This window comes from Gigantopelta aegis, chromosome 4, assembly GCF_016097555.1.
Source record: "Gigantopelta aegis isolate Gae_Host chromosome 4, Gae_host_genome, whole genome shotgun sequence".
Taxonomy (NCBI): Eukaryota; Metazoa; Mollusca; class Gastropoda; order Neomphalida; family Peltospiridae; genus Gigantopelta; species Gigantopelta aegis.
The window spans coordinates 63,637,436-63,655,487 of record NC_054702.1 but is presented as its reverse complement, the minus strand read 5'-3'; the positions used below and the strand labels follow the sequence as shown (position 1 = coordinate 63,655,487).

Genomic DNA, 18,052 nt, shown 5'->3' with positions numbered 1-18,052 from the left:
TTGGAGCCTTTCAGGCAGTATTCAGCATCGTACACCGAACACAGTGGAAACTTAATATCCTACAACCCATCATCACCACCCCAACCCACACACTATGGCACGTCCTATGTTCTTGATCAAGTACTACATTACCTCAACAATGTCGGTGATTTAAAACACAAATGACGGATAGGGTACAAATTATATCAGATTTTGGTTACAATGGCAAACATTAATGTGAAAAAAAGGCTTACAAGGCACGTGCCCCCCTCCCCGGTTCCTACGGGCCTGATAACCCGAAAAAAATCGCATTGAGAAGAGGAAGATTTGATTTTGACGCTCAAACCTCACCACCTCACCCCGCCATTTCAAAACAACTTTTGAAAATATATTAAATAAAATGAACCCCGTTTCACTGCAAATGTATTCGACTGACATATGCCAATAGGTAAGTGAACTGATAATGGTTTCCAATGACGAGTGCTTTCATTTGGGGAAGCGATAAAATCCAACTTGTAAATTAAAAATCCATACATTTCGCCTGTCTGCGATCTATTAGTGATTATGGCATTAAGATTCACATGCTTGTCCTTTTCCAATTCTATACTTAACCTGGGAATCATTTGGGTGTGGTTTTGTAGTGCAGCATCACTCTTATTACGAGAAGAATGAGATACCAGAAATAGCCTACACGCGTCTGATTTTCAATTAATAATCTTACTGGTATGTTCTTCTGTTATATCAGTACTATCACCATATGTGCATTCCAATACACACGTTTAAACAATTCAATGACTCGCTAATCATATTATTGGTCGGTCTGTTTATATTTCTATACAGTAAAATTCGCGTCAGGTATCAATGTAAAAATAGAACAGTTATATGGCGATATGACATAGCATACTTAGCTTGTAAAAGGTGAATATAAAATAAAGTGGTAAGCCCTTTGTAAAGGAATATTTAGGTTTTCTTCTAAAATGCAACCCTAACTGTCAACCTCTACTTCACCTGTTTTATTTGATATTTGAACTTGTAACAATATCAAAGGAGATCACGGTATGTTAGAAATAATTGTAGAGGATACACAGGTTTGGTCATTTACTCATCCTGCAATTCTTCCCCCTCTACAATGATGCCAGGATAAAGCACTGGCTGTCAAGATGGGTTCCAAAGAAGACTTGACAGAGACGGCGTTTTTTATCACCACAAACGGACTCCAAATCTAAAGCATGATCAACTATAGCTTGAACGCAAAAGGAGGAGGTCATTTTCTGAAGACACAAATAATTTGAAACTTTGGAAAAACGAACCATTATAGTAAAAACATACAACATCACTTCAAATTTGAAAAAATAGGCAATTGTGACCTCTTTATTCAATGATATTGAGAAATACCACAGTATTAATAGTATAGAAGTAATAACAATTATATATACAACTTGACTTTTTGCTATAAATATACATATTATGTACATCAGTGGACATCACAGAAACACGAACACTATCTGCACGTTTGTGTACGTGACAGCGCATTGTAAATGATAGGATAAGAATGTCACATGACATGATAAATATTAATGAGACATGGTCACATGATATGAATAAATTAACAAGTGCATGACATGATTGGCGTAGAAGATAATGCAATATTTTGATGGGTGATAATGCTAGCATTTTCTTTATCGAGCATGTCGGAAAAATGGCGTGAATATAAAAATGGCCAATGAATTTAAACTGTTTTTTTTTTTTTCTTCTGTTTTTTTACAAATCAAATGGGAGAACCAAATGCACATATGCATTAAAGGTCAGTTATTTCTAATAGATTGGACATTATTAGCATCCATATCTAGATTTGCAATTAACAAATCGGGGAGTTTTTTCTTCTCCCTATTAATACACACTTTAATCAATGCAAACAGCACGGAAATGTTAAGGTACAACGAAAGCTATTGTACAGCATAGCTCTAATGATATTTGTGATACATGTTAATATGAGATGCTTCGCTAAAGATGAGCCGGACATGCCCGATAAGTAGCTGTTTGTAATGTAATTTGGAATGATAGGAAGAATAAATAGTATGGCGCCAGGCACTTCAGTGTAGTCACGTGCCAGACACCGTCCTACGGGAATCCCCTGTATCAAATGGAACACAAGGTTTGAAGCTCAAGAAAATAAATATACTATTAGTTGACACCTTTGTTATTTCGACACAGAATGATAGTGGGCCAATCGCTCTAGCATTTTTGTTTTAATGTTGCTGCATATCTCAAGGAGATACTTAACAATATGGAGCATATACCGATATGATGCAAGGGTATATATTGCAGGAATTAGTTCAACAATTTAATTTTAAAAATAAATAAAGAGAGATGCTTTGAACTAACTTGCAAAAAAATAATTTTTAAACATTTTCGTGCCAGTTAAAATTAACAGCATGGGTTTATTTATATTATAGTCCTACCTTCTTAAAATATATTATATGACGTATTAACAAGGGGAAGCCTGGCTTCACACTAATACTTGTGATACAGAGGTTCCTTGTGAACAGAATTGCCATTTTGTAGAAAGTTCAACAACAATTATGGAAATTCATTCCACTATTTAATAGTAATACCATAAACGATTTCCACTGCCTCAAACTGCAAAGTCTCTTAGTAACAATTAGCATCCATGACCAGCTTTGAAATTTTGCTACCAATTCTATTCTTATAGAAAAATAATTATCACAAAATGTAATGTTATGCGTTTTCGAAGCAGTGGAGGTCGTTTGGCTTTTTTCAGTATATCCTAGCACCGGTGTCACCGGTGCATTTTGGTAATAAATTAGTATATTCTTCAATCAGCGTGCAATATTTGTACAGACGAGATATTTTGTCAATCATCTGATTAAACAACAAATCACACTGCCAAACAAATGTCACCTGGAGCTGCTGTTCTGACTGGTAGGACACATTGATACGCAACAGTCATGATCTCAGTCCATTGTAATGTTTGGCTACACATGTTGATATATTTCTATATCCTGAACACAAAATGTATCTACATTAATTAAACCAAACGTTGCTTTTCTTGCATTAAACGTCCACAGTTTGGACAAATAATTAACATTTATTTAATTTCAATCCACCACGGGAAATTTCTCAAGGGGAAATTATACCGAATTTGAACGCAATTGGAAAACGTTACTGCATACTAGTTTTCCCTGATAAACCAGATTGCTTGCCGTCTCAAAACAAGTTTTGACATCAATGACCAAATAAGCGGTCTTGTTAATTATTGTCATTCAAAGGTTGCTAATGTTACAAGAATGCTAAAAATAGCATGTTAAGTTACGTTTTTAAATTTTCATTGGATACCGAGACTGAACCAAACTATTCTGACGGTTGCAGGCGAACAAAGCGTTCTAACCATATGTATACAATATAGTGTGCCATTACGGCTGGAACCAGTCATGAAAAAACCCCAAGCTACTTTACATTATCCCAAAATGAATGATTTTAAATTTAAATAATTTTCTTTGAATTTTTCTTTTAACCAGGTGCATTAAATATCGCACTTAATTTCCTTCCTTCAGTGGGTGAAATCCCGTTACCAGCAACACCAGGTGACAATTGATGGAGTGAGTCGAGACAACATGCAACATCATTGCATCAAATTATATTAACAAATACATACAACTCTTTTTAACAGTACAAAAATCCAGTCTTGCACAGCAAACATAATACATTCGACTAGTTGGTAAACACCACTTGAGCTCCTCCTGTCAATCTCCTTTCCAGTGTGTGCTGCCACCAAAATGGAACTGCTTCTTGGCTGGCAAGTACTTCGAACAGACAACGATTGCACAATATAAAGCATCAAATTGGACATTGCACGCCATTCCAAGCGTTTGTTTCCAGTAAATAATCCCATTGTTCTCCTTCTACAAGCGACACACACACGCGCGCACATACATTACACACACACACTCTGCAGTGTGGAAACCATCCCAATAGAACGTTAATGCAAAATGATACGTGTATCCATGTCTGGTGATAGTTACATGGTATTTGTTTTGTTTCTTTACGTTACTGATAATGCATCCGTGAATGAAAGTATGATTTGCTGCCAGTGATCTCAACATTTGTAAAATCCTGCTACTCAAGACATGAGCAACCTGGGGTGGAGAACGGTACATCGCAGGCTATATAAAAAGCGATGTTGTTTCGATGAAAAGATGCGGCAGTGGTGTGTGGAAAAGCTCCAGTCCACGTTGGTCAAGTAACTTTGTTTTTGGAATTGCATTCCGTCCTTGGAACCTTCGGTGTTCAAAGTCTTTATAAAGATTAATTTTTTATTAAAAAAAACAAAACAAGATGCCCTCATTTGGAATTTGTGGAATGAATCCACGTACACAAGTGCTTGCCAGAAATGATCAGACACACATCCATGCACTCTCATTCGCACTAAATCCATGCAAAGCACTTGTGAACTATTGTTTTTAACAGGCTTTTAGCCCCATAATATTGAATAACACATTTGATAAATAATAATAATCTCGTATTAACAAAGCCATCTTTGTACAAAACGTATTGCATGTCCGCACAAAACACAAGGCACTTCAGTTAAACACTTGCATTGCACTACAGCCATCTGTTGGCAGTCGCAGTCTGTGCATTGAAAAACAACATGTTCTGTATGCAAGTGTTGATAGTCAAGGTCTTGCATGGACTGCTACACCTCTGTGGCAAACACTTCTTCCACGTGTGAATGCCGGTGATTTGTGGGGTCCAGCACTAAAATAGAGTTTCTGTTGGTTTCCATATACGAAGGCTTCACAATTACTTCTTGGATATCCCTCGGACTGTAGTCACTAAAAAAACAATTGGAGAGTCATGAATATACACATTCTTTCTTGCTTTCTTTTTTTGTCATATGGGTTAATATCTTTTTATCAGTGCAGTAGATTTATGAAACACTACTAATAAGATTTAAATTAATGTCCATCTATGCGAATCCCAATGCCATTCTGGATAATATCATGGGATGTTCCCACAAGCTTAATTCAACTTCAGACATCATATAGCAACATCCATTATAAAAAGACAAATGTATTTACATAATCATATGGATGCTCAAAACCGTTAGCATTATTTCATACACAAACCAATATCCATATAAGGACAACTGTATTTACGTAATCATATGAATGCTCAAAACCGTTAGTATTAGTTCATATGTTGAATACTGAATTGCTATTTCACACATGAATAACTGGAAGATAACCTACCTTATGGAACCATTTGATTCCACAGGAGACGAATGCAAATCCAGCCGCTTGGGTGGTTTTCCAAAATCATAGTCTGTTTTTGGATAATATGGCTGTGAATGTTCATTTGTATTTAAGTCTTTCACAAACTGTTTGCTACTAGATATTTCTAAAATAGTTTGTTTTGAATGTTTCATACTGAAGTCTTTTTCTTCATTACTAATTTTAATACTGGAACTGTTTGAACTACTCTGTGAAATTGTGGGGATAATGTTTGATGAACTCGACTCAACAATCTTATTGTTGATGTTGTTCACAATGTTTTGTTGGTTTTCCTTCTCCATATTATTCTCTTTGTTATTATGGTTGCGGCGCCGACACAGACACACAATCATGACAATGATAATCAGCACTAGTGGAATTCCTGCACCAAGAACCACCACCATGAGAAGTTCAGATTTGGATAATCCTGATTCAGATTCGGGCTGAAATATTCCACTGTGGTTTCCTGCACCAGCTTCCTCCGTGGTGGTAATGATACCACCTTCACCATTTCCAGTGACTCTAGTAGCTTCCGTCGTCACATCAGTTGGGCTGGTCATTCCTTCATAGAACTGACAGTTTTTGCCCCAGAATCCAACAGCGCACTCGCAGCTATACTCGGCCAGATGATCTATACACTTTCCACCATGTCTGCAAGGATCGCTGGCACACATGTTAATCTTGATGCGGCAGTCCTTTCCCATGAAGCCTGGAGCACAAGAACAGGAGAAATCGTTGACACGGTCCAGGCAAGACCCTCCGTTTGCACATGGTCTCATCTCGCAATCGTCGACGTTGTCCTGACACAGAGGTCCAACGAATCCAGGAACACAGCGACACTTGAAGTCGTTCAGACCGTCTTCGCAGACTCCACCGTTGAAGCAAGGCTTATGGGAACAGTTGTCCTCGTTTTCTTCGCACGTGGGTCCAGAAAAGCCAGGATAGCACACACATCGGAATCCATTCAGCTGGTCTATGCAGCGTCCACCTACAACACAAAACAAACATAACCAATCAATAATTTAATTTTCGAAAATATTTTCAATTTTTGTTTTTTGGAAAAACAAACAAATCTAATATTGTTGTTCATCACTATTTTCCCATAACCTTAGTAGAGATTTTTACCAGTTTCCTAAAGGGATGATGAAGAGAAAAAATAAAGAGTATGAAAATAATCGCGTACTGTTCATTGTTACCATCACAATGACTCAATTGATTTTCTCAGATGGGTTTAGTAATAGTATCAAAGCAGATCTGTTATCAATAAAGACGTGGAATTTGATGTGAACGCCATTATTAGTGGCAATGATATTCTTTATTAGAAACCAGGAGGTGCACTCAACAGCTTCGCACGTGTCCCACTTGCGAGGGGAAAACGTCCGACAAATATTCACACTACACACAGTAAAGCACTGTATGAATACTGGCTAGGTCTTGTAGTTTATTCAGTACAAACTATTGACCCTCGCTTTCTACACTTAATCTGTTTATTGCTCGGAGGTAAAAACAGTCCAATCAATCAAGAGATCAGGCCAGATAAAAGGTGTCGACAAAAACATATTAGTATTTGGTTCCAAGGTGTTTTGTTTCCAGATATAGACAAAACATAATAGTAGTATTATATTAAATATAGTTATTTGACTGACATTTTTCATATATTGACCGACTAGGAAAACCGATATGAAACGGTACACAGAGGGGAAAAAAGCAACACATTTTACTTGTGTTTTAAGAGTGACTTCAGCGAGTACCAGTACTATGATATATATAAAAACAGTGTCATGTTATTAGCAGTACTATGACGTTTTAAAACTTTGTGAGGTCATGATCAAATCGTTTGTTCTTGGGGTTTTTGTCAAGCAATTTCATGCCCTTTGTTTTCATATGGTTCATTTGTATAATAGGAACATGGGGATCAGAAGAGTAACTCACCGTTTTTGCACGGTCTTGACGTGCATTCATTAATATCAATCTCACAGTTGAGCCCGGTGTAGCCTGGGTTGCATTCACATGCATACGTTCCCTCCCGCTCATGGCACGTGCCTGCACTTCCGCAGGGGTTGTTTTCACACGAGTTGGCTATATTTCCACATCGTCTGCCGTAATATCCTTCCAGGCAGCGACATCTGTATCCACTGCCAATATCCTGCAAAATAAACCCACATTAGTGATGCATTAAAAAACGTCTTATCTTACAGTTCTGGTATGTCATGAACATTGTAAATGTTTATGTGGTTGTTCCTTCCGATAAAATGTTTGGGTTTTTTTCTTCCACCCAGTGATTTCTTGATTTAAGCTGACTAATTCATCATGTACAGTATGTAGATGGGGCTTCATTTGTTACATTTACCAAGGCCACAGGAAGTGGTAAGGATTTTTTATTAAAGTAAAAACTAAACACTGCATGGTGTCATTAATTCTGCTTGAAATTCCACCAAACACTGTTTGAAAATGGGCAGAGAGCATTGTCTCAATCCTCCACGCACAGTGGAGCCAAAATAGGCCTTACCAATGATTTTGGGCTTCCTACGGGATTGTTTTAAAAAGGTTATTTGCGGTTATTATATGTACCTCACAAGTGCCTCCATTTGAACATGGCTGCCGTTCACAATCGTCTATCTCCACCTCACAGTTGGTGCCATTGAAACCCTGGATGCACGTACATGTGTAGCTGCCCTGGCCCGTGTTCGTACACGTCCCTCTGTTCTTGCACGGTTTGTGATGAGTGCAGAAGTTGAGATCTTAAAAACAACGAAGAAACATATGCATAAGTTTAACTGTTACAACGTTCTCAAACACTTTTCAATTTTATATTTGCACCCTTTAACGACAATACGTTGAATAGCAAGAAGTATTGATTGAAAAAAATCGACCTAATGTCAAGCTGGGAAAAAACCTTTAAACAGGTTCACAATAACAAATTGATTATGTTTAGTTTATATAACAAAACATTCGAGCACGTGCTTGTCCTTTTTTTTTTTGTACTAGTCATGTGTGTAAAGTGTAGTTAATATGTGAAATAATTCCTCTCCACATAAGCCATTTTTAACACAGGTTTTGTCGATCATTTCTGTTCTCTTAACTTAACAAGTACATGTAGTTTAAACCAGGGTTATTAAACCAAGGGACTTCTTTAAAAATCAATTATACTGTTTGTGTAACATTAAACGGTATATTTAGAGTTTAACAGGACTCGCCCTGCCCACTGCCAAATTAGCCAATTACTGATTTTTATAGAAAGTAACTACAACATTTAGTATTTGGCTAATACAATATGTTTAAATTAGCTATTTATTTATAACTTTCAAACATACTCAAGATATACCAAAAATTGGCTAAACCAAACTTCTAACATGACCCTTGCTGTAATAACTATGGGGCTGCAATATGGAAACTTTAAAATTAATTTTTAACATGAACTGTTACCACACCATCCTCAATCGGTTTATAAAATGCACATTTGACAGTGACCATTGTTTAGATACATACCTTGATTGCAGAACAGTCCACCCCATCCCTCCTGACAGTTGCAGTCCCACGGCTTGGAACATGATCCATGCTGGCAACCTGGGTAAGGAATGCACTGGTTACAGTACGGCCCCTGCCAACCCATGATGCATCTGAAAAATAGCAAAATATGCAAAATGTCACCAACGTTTTGACAGTCACTTCAAAACAAATCTTAAACATGTAATTACCATAAGCTGATCAATAGGTAAGTGTGTTGTACACTGGCAAATAGGTATGACAGAATTTCACTTTATCGTTTACATCAATATAACACACATACAGCTGGATCAGCTGCATAAACCGCTGTTCGGAACAAAAGATACAAATGCTTGTTTGTTCAGCTATAGTGTAATCTCCACTTTAAATTGGAGTTTGGGAACAACTAGTTTATATACATGAACCGGATATAATTGGGATTATTATTATGAGATGTGACACTATAAGTGTTTCTGTTTAGTCTACGCCATAGGTGTTCTAAGTATATCTAAACAGTGAATACTTCTAAACGATGCCATGTTTACTAACTGCAAAAGGAGGCTTAGAGGAAATAACTCAAAAAATATTTTGTAAAATAAATATTAATGTTTATAATATAATATTTCCATATATACGTTTGTATAACGTTAAAAATTAACTTAATTTGTGAAAAGCTTTATGACATATGATGTGCATATATGTTATATAAATATATACATATATGTACACCCATTCTGCGCCATGTTTGTTGTCTGTTAATTGGTTAATAACTAACATGCGTATCGTCTCCCAGAGTCTTAACACGTGCCATTTCACGCTCCAAGAAGATTCTGCAAGAGATTATCAGTAAATGGGAAGGGGGAAAGAAAAGCAAACTTCGAAATGAGATTGGCGAGTAAACTGCTGTCGTGTCTTCTTGGTCATGCCTCAGTAGAACTGAATTGGAAGCACAGAACAGTCGAAATGCAGAGATGAAAATTTACTGGGAGAACGTCAAAGCGGGAGAATTTTCCCACGCTTGGAAGCCAACTGCCAGCGAGCAGACGACGGACTAATTCGAGTCGCGTGCAGCGGGCGATAAGACTGGCTATCCACGCGAAACTATGAAGCAATATCTGCGTGTTTATTTTTATGGCGTTATTTGATCGTTACCCCGAGCTTACACTCCTTTCACATAGCAATTGCACTTCCTACATAATTTAAAACACAACGAACTACTACACAAATTTTGCAGCCTCAATTAAATATATTCTTCTGTATTGTAATACCTTTTTTTTGCAGTTCTGTGATGTTGTTATAAAGTAACAAAATAAAAGAATTTGTACTCACTTGCACTCGTTGGGGACATCACAGAAGCCGTAACTTTGGTGACAGTTGGGGAGACACATTGCTGAAAGAGAAAATATTTATGTTAAATGTTTGCCTTTCCATAGTTTGTTTGACAGTGTGTTGCATAGTCGTGCTGCTTTGGCATTGGAAGTGTAACAGCTACCGTTCACCGTATAGTTGTTCCCGCTTTGTAATAAATATTTCTTTTCAATAAACCATTTATTATTATGTCATCTGACCTTTAGTACAATAATATGACTGGGGAAAATTGCACATGGTTGAGAACTACACATTACAACTACTCTGTGCTTTGATAGTTTGGAAGTTGTACGAAGATCGTTATATTTCGTTCTACTCTGTGCTATAGACAGCGTTCAGTTTTTAAATTGTACACACTATTATTGAGGCACTATTACTGCAGACAGCAGTGACCTATGTGACCTATCTAACCTTAATACAGGCATTTGTAATTGCTGGGTACAATCTTATCGTAGAGTTCGTTTATTTATTTATTTATTTATTTATTCACGAGTTATTATATTTGTTTATTTATTTATTTTGATTTTGTTTTACTTGTGCTTGAAGAATTTTTGTATGGGCTTCATAGCTACGCTACTGGTGCTAAAAAATGTTTTAAATAACAGACGAAAACGTGGACTGTATGCCTTAGGAATCGGACCAATTGCTGCAAATTTTAATTCAGGCAGGCTAGTGTGATTTGTGGCATGTGTACCCTACTTCATACGCATCTCGTCCAATTCGTCTAAACCGTATCGCTGGTTCAGCGTTCTATCATATGGATTATTTTAACCGCTATGTGTCATCGCGCGAATTCCTTTAGCGTGTCAATCAGATCAAGATGTCATCATGGGTCATTAAGATAAATCTGACGGGTGTTCCTGAAAGGCATGTTCGATGTAGTAACTGGCCCGGGCATTCTGACGGCCGGACGTCATGTTCTCCTGTCGGCTGAAACCGGTGACATCTCCCGACACCCGCGTGATCGCATTTCGACACTCTGTCATTGACAGTGGCTGCACTACTGTCGGTACATGTGTCCAGATGTCAATAAACATCTTGACATGCGTGTGGGTGTTTTCTTTTTCTTTTTTGCGAACCGTTCTTGAACGGCGGGAATGGTCAAAACGTCCCTGATTCTTAACTGTGTGTTGTGCATCTCCACGTTTTGTTTATTAGGAAAGGAAATAGACAAACAGCTGTACAGTAGGACCGCGTGAAGTTCACGTGCGTTAGTTATGTACAGCGATGAGAGTTGAAGCTTATGAGCGTTTTCTTCAAATAGCGGCGGCGGCACTGTTGTGTTCAGTCATTCGGTTATGCGGTTATGGTGATTTTACGACTGGACAGCTGTCCTGGTGACGGAACAGTTTCGAATACCGGTCCGACTCGACATCTGCGCTACCCTAGTATTGTGCGGGGAGACAATTACACGATCCACTTCATATACATTTATCAGAATGCCCAGCAGCTGCCACCCCGCAAGTACAGGGGTAATCGGTCTTATATCTACAACAAAACTACTTCAACGAGAAGCCCGTCTAACAAGTGTTCTGGCCGATTCGCTATTTATATCGATATTTGAAATATTTAAACAGTTGCTCAGGTTTACTACATATACAGTTTTGATCGCGTGATTTGATGCAAGACAACGTGTTCGTTTGTGTGTGTGTTGGGAAGGTATAAATTGTTGCGAGGGGTGGCTAACTTTAGTGATTCTATTAGAAATTTGTGACTCAAAAATATATATATTAAAAATATACCAAATCTTACATACTATAATTAGTACTAATTGCAAACTCGTATATCAAGGTTTAAAAAAAATCATAATAAGTTCGGACACACACACACATATATATGTGTGTGTGTGTGTGTGTGTGTGTGTGTGTGTGTGTGTGTGTGTGTGTGTGTGTGTGTGTGTGTGCAGACATGTGTACGTACGTGTATACACGCACGCATGCACGCACACACACAGAGGTATATATTATGGATAGGACTGTCCGCCAATGTAGGCTAACTACGACAGGTTGTATATGCATTATTCATGTATATAATAACATATTGATCGTAAGAATTGCGCGGGAATAAAGTGGGCCAGCGTTCTTTGTCCCGCCCATCGAGCGTGTCCCGGTTTAGGTCCTCCTCCAACCATCAATCACTAGCTCGTGGCGAATGTCAGCTGGCCTGGCCGCTTGAGGCAGGCTCGGGACTCCGGCGCACCTGCTGTTTCGACGCTTTTATCTTTTCGTTATTGCACTACATTTCAATAGATTACCTATCTTTTAGTTCACTATGGAGAATTTAAAAAAAAAGAGAACTTTTCCCCAGGGTACTCGCTTGATTTTTATGATAAAGGCAACGCGCACAACGGCACTGATTAGAATTAAGAAATACTTGGGGATTTTCTTTCTCTTTTTTTCCCCTTTCTTTCAAAAAAGAAAAGAAAAAAGAGAAAAGATCTGTATTAATCGGCCATGAACCTGATTGTAAAGGACAAAAATGTCTTCGACGCCATGGAAGCTGGACTCTCTTGAAGAATACACCATGCGTGTGCACTGTGCCGTCACTCACGTAAAGCGATGTAATTATGCATTGCGTAGTGTTCCATGGGTTGCGAAATCGATGGACCTGACCGAGTTACGTGGTGTTCGGATTGGAAGAATACCAAAATGCCGGATGCACAAAAGGTGTGCGCGAGCGCTTATAAAAACAACAAGAGCGATATTGTTGGAGAAGCAAGCCGACAAAATAGGTCTGGTGTCACGTGGGGTTAGGGCAAGCGAGCAAGCACTTGTTACATCCAAAACAGAGGATTTCTGTACGGTTCTTTCTCTATTTTTTTTATGAAAACCTCGTCCCGTGACCTTGACTTTGCCAACAATACATCCTTTTGCAGTGTAGTGCAACAGATGGCGTTACCTGTGTTTAACTCCAATGAAAAGGGTAACAGTTACACGGACGACCGCGCTCTTCTAAATAATGCGCTGCAGACTGTTAACAATACACATCCCGTGCATATACATGATGTTCCACAGTGAATAATCATTGCTTGACAATAAAATACTTCGCAATAACTTTTTTCAGTGTTATAAAAAAAAAATAACCCACTCATCAGCCTATGTATGCTGTCCAACACACACTAGTAGTAGTGCAGCCTTAATCCAGGTTTGTTTGGTACACCAGCCTATGCTGTCGAACACACTAGTAGTAGTGCAGCCTTAATCCAGGTTTGTTTGGTACACCAGCCTATGCTGTCCAACACACACTAGTAGTAGTGCAGCCTTAATCCAGGTTTGTTTGGTACACCAGCCTATGCCTATGCTGTATGCTGTCCAACACAACACAGCCTTACTAGTAGTAGTGCAGCCTTAATCCAGGTTTGTTTGGTACACCAGCCTATGCTGTCGAACACACTAGTAGTAGTGCAGCCTTAATCCAGGTTTGTTTGGTACACCAGCCTATGCTGTCGAACACACTGTAGTAGTGTAGCCTTAATCCAGGTTTGTTTGGTATCCTCTCTTTTTTGTAGCCGTCTTTTTTTTATCAAATCGACTGGTGATCTATAAATTATGTACAAACTATCAAATAACATCGTGAAATGACCCCTTAGTGACCACCGTACAAACATATTAAAAGTAATAAAATTGAGGGAAACATTTTTATCGTTTGCCTCTTTATTTCTGCTATCAATAAATTAGTAGCTTTTGGCGTCAACCATTTGTAAACGATATTTATTTTTACTCGTATGTATGTCATGTGCTATGATTAGCATTTAAAAAGGTACATAAATACTTCACTGCCAAGCGTACGTTTAGTTACGTGTCTACATGCTGGAAATCAGTACATCATCATCATAATAATAATAACATTTCTGTAGCGCTAACGGATCGGTAGTGTTAGTATGGATTTCTTACAAACTAATCCTCGTTGGGGTTTTTTTTTACAGCTGGGATACACTGGTATCAAATTTATGCTACGCCAGTGATTTTAATAAGCTATTCATAAGCTATTCATTTTATACTAATTATATAATAATATTTATTTTGGAAATGCAAGCGAGCGGGTTTTTGTTATAAAGTAAATTCAGTGAAACAGTATTATTTACAAAAAAAAAGAATTTTTTTTCAGACATCACACATTAACAATTTCCTCAATTGAAAGCAGTTTACTTTTAGCGAAATCTTTTTTTTCTTCTTCTTCTTTTTTTGGAGGGGGGGGGGGGTAAAGATAAATCCAATGGAAGTATTATTTACAACATGATTTCTTCAGATATCACACATTAACCATTTCTTTGAACTGAGCACTGTTTACTTTTAGCGAAATCTTGCTAGTTTTTCCCGTGGTGTAAGTAATAACCAATTAGCCTTACATGTGTACCAAATTACCGGCGACAGGGAGGTGAAGGTGTGACGTCTGTCGTATAGGTGGTGTGAGACCCTGCGCGATCAAACGAGCGGTACGTTCCCACTTTATTGGTGGGGATGGAAGGTGTTTCAAAAAACGTCTAGACAAACCGATTATCGGATAAAGGATTTTGCAGCAGACACTATGAGCAGCTGATTAGCTTAATGAAATCACCGGCGTAGCATAAAGTTGAAACCAGTGTATCGTAATTGTGTTAAAAACGACGAGGATTAGGTTTGTAAGAAAGCTATACTGAAACAACCGACCCATTAACACTATCGATGGATTAACACCATCAAACATTGGAAGTCAAATGTACGTATACACGCAATTAGAAGCTTATCAAAGTGCACTTGGTTCAGTGTATAAACAATATTTTTAACCACACCTCCAAGGTTTGTAAAGAGCATTCTATCACAAAAAGTCATCTAGTGTTTAAACCATTACGACACCACACTGTGACGTCAGTACCTGGCAGGCGAACAAGATTGAATCAGAGATATATAATTACACACGATTAATCAGTTCGTTTAACGCTGAAAGAAGAAAAAACCCAACCTAGAACGATCGTTTTAAGATATTTTTTTGTTTGGTTTAAACTGAACAAGTCTCCAACCCAAAGACTGAAACTAAAAGAATAAAAAGTGAAACAAAGTGGTGGTTTTTCAACTTTTTCTTGTTGTTTTTTAACAACAAAAAATGTTGACCATAAACTTAGTTGGAGCATTTGGTAGATGTAAAATGCGTGTAAAACGTATTACACTGGTTAGTCTGGGAAGTCTGGGAAATTACAAAACACACATGATAGAATACCAACCTTGTTCACAGTAGTCCCCCGTCCATCCATCCAGACACACTTTGTCCCCGTTCTTGTCACATCGGTAATGTCCAAACTTATCGTCACGTGGGCGACACATCTGCGCGCAGCCGTCGCCGTAGTAGTGCTCGTCGCACGTCACCCGGTAACGGTACTCCAGGTTGGTGTAGCGCGAGCTGTAGTTCAACTGTTTCCACTCGGGCCCAACGTCCACGCTGCCCTGGGTGGCCAGTCTCGCTATCTGCTCCCTCGTACTACCTGCAATGCAAGTCATCTTTATTAATCTATCTATCTATCTATAGTATATATAGTATATATGTGTTGTAGATGTAATGCCCCCCTAATCAGATCTTTTTCTTTATTTTACTGAATTAAATTTTATAAAATCATACATACAGTGCCCCCCCCCCCCCCCCCCCCAATATAAAATCCTGGCTACGCCAGTGAACTGTTTAAGTATAAATATAAACATATAAATATCTACCAGCTAATAAACAAATGCAGCAAAAAAATGTGTATGATTTGATTGAAAACTCTTATTTATGTGTCTATATTCATTCAAGGCTCAGGCTGGGTCAGTGGTTAGTTAAAGGCTTGGGACAGAACTGTGTATACAGACATACGCACGTACAGAAGGAATGGCAGAAATTACACGACCCCCACCCCTCGCGCACCCACCCCATTACCACATGGGAGGTTGAAGATGACAGATCTAAAACAAATCTAACCTTTAAAACACTAACCTAATTCTGATCAATGTTACTTTTACTACCAACAGAATAACGATAGTATATATGAAAGGTAGCATTGCATCCTGTGACAATTCATGTCAATTCTGGAACCACGTTGACAGCACAGGATTGTATTTATCCTTGCAGGCTAATGCTGCCATTATCTGGCAGACACTCCAGGGAAGACGGACAGCGTTGGTTCCATGCTTGATTCGATTGCCGTGACCCAACTTTGATAGCATTACTAATTGGACCCGCTGTAGTGTGTAATACGGATTTCAGTAATCCCATCAAGACGACTGTGATTTAATGATTTGCCAGATTCACTAACAGAAAGGCTGAAAACTCCAGAGTGTGCTAAACATTTGATAGAAACTGTTCTGTTCCAAACAGTTTTGAAGCCTATTTGTCAGCACTGCAGTTATAGCAATTGGTCTAGTTTCTTTTTTATCAAGTCGGTAGTACCATCAATGGATTTTGAATATCAAATATCCGTTTGTCACCGGAATTAATGACCTCGGTATTAAACATCGTGATGTGTCCTGTCCTGTGTTGGGAGAAGGCTTATAAAAGACCACCTGTTGCAGCGGCAGCAGCGGGTTTGCTCTCTCACACTCTTAAGACAATACGTGGAACTTTACCTTATATCCGACACCTTGTAACTGCTGGTTTGCTCTCTCACACTCTAAGACAATACGTGAAACTTTACCTTATATCCGACACCTTGTAACTGCTGGTTAAACCCTTCACTAGGATGGAAGTAAACAAGCTAAACGTTAAATTTCGTTTTGTTTAACGACACCACTAGAGCACACTGATTTATTTATCATTGGCTATTGGTAATTCCGATAGTGTTGAGAGAAAACCCGCTAAATTGTTTCATTAGCAGGAGGGTTTTTTTTATATGCATTTTCACAGATAGGACAGCACAGCACAGCACATACCATGGCCTGGTGCACTGGTTGGGGCACTTATTCATTTTAAAAACGATTACTCGATGTATCTCGTAGTAGTAGTCTATGCAACGGCTTTAAACTAATCGCAAAAGTGTAATAACTATATTGACCCTAATGCACTAATACTATTGTTCACATTACATAAAATGACACAAGAGTTAGGGCCCTCGCTTTAGTATATTACTCACCAAAGACCACGGGTGTTGCCTTACACTAAATAGCCATCAACACAAAAGATGCAAATAGCACAAAAATGTATAGATTTATCAACATGCAATAAATAACACTATATATTATAAAAGGAATGGGATCCAGCCGGCAGACCACTAACCCGAGATGTTTGGATTAAACAATCGAACGTCTCTATTCTCTGATTGAGCGTTCCAACCTGTGCTATACGACTGGCATATCATGGGTCATGATATGTCCTTTCCTATTTATGAAAAAAAATGCATATAAAAGATATGATGGCAAAATGTTTGCGGGTTTCCTCTGACGACATGTCACAATGACATCCAGCAGCCGATGATTGATAAATCAATGTGCTTTAGTGGTGTCGATAAACAAAACAAATTTCATGTATATAGGCTATATATATGTATCTTGTTTTGTTGTTAAGAAACTGTAGTGCATCTAACGAATTCCAAACTACGATAACAACAACATAAAACGAGATATCGCGCGTGTGTTTTTGTTGTGGTTGTCAGGCAAACTGACTAAGACTGCTATTTCAGGAAGGTTACCGAGTGTGGTTCCGAGGACATGGCGAACCGAACACGTTAAGCATCGTGGCTGTACTACGAATTCCCTTGTCAGTTCGATAACGTAAGTTAACTTTCCTATAAAAGTGAGCTCTTGGTAACAACAAAGAGTGTCGGCCATTCATTGATCGCCATTCACAAGCAGGCCGGGTGAAACGTAGACCGCCGTGTACTGTCCCGGACAAAAGCGACTCGAAAATGTTGCTCGCGTGTTAAACAGTACTTGTGTTTTGTGCTTGTTATCTCTAATGAGTTCCATCTTTTATGGGCTCTGTGCTAT

The 18,052-nt window shown here is 38.4% G+C and overlaps 1 protein-coding gene and 1 long non-coding RNA gene across 5 annotated transcripts in view; one reads left to right on the top strand and one right to left on the bottom strand.

Annotated features, from left to right (window-relative positions):
* The window catches only part of LOC121370909, a 202,996-nt gene that overhangs the window by 149,918 nt on the left and 35,026 nt on the right, over positions 1 to 18,052 (top strand). The gene's annotated exons all lie outside the window — the stretch shown is intronic.
* LOC121370907 (delta-like protein 1) overlaps positions 1,323 to 18,052 on the bottom strand; it is a 118,648-nt gene continuing 101,918 nt past the window's right edge. For all 3 annotated transcript variants that reach the window (XM_041496440.1, XM_041496441.1, XM_041496442.1), the window contains 7 exons: positions 15,325 to 15,582; positions 10,086 to 10,146; positions 8,760 to 8,890; positions 7,842 to 8,011; positions 7,203 to 7,416; positions 5,250 to 6,258; positions 1,323 to 4,832 (listed from right to left, as the gene is read on the bottom strand). In XM_041496440.1, the coding sequence (XP_041352374.1) occupies positions 4,694 to 4,832; positions 5,250 to 6,258; positions 7,203 to 7,416; positions 7,842 to 8,011; positions 8,760 to 8,890; positions 10,086 to 10,146; positions 15,325 to 15,582 (1,982 nt within the window). In that variant the 3' untranslated portion in view covers positions 1,323 to 4,693. The remainder of the gene's footprint in view (positions 4,833 to 5,249; positions 6,259 to 7,202; positions 7,417 to 7,841; positions 8,012 to 8,759; positions 8,891 to 10,085; positions 10,147 to 15,324; positions 15,583 to 18,052) is intronic.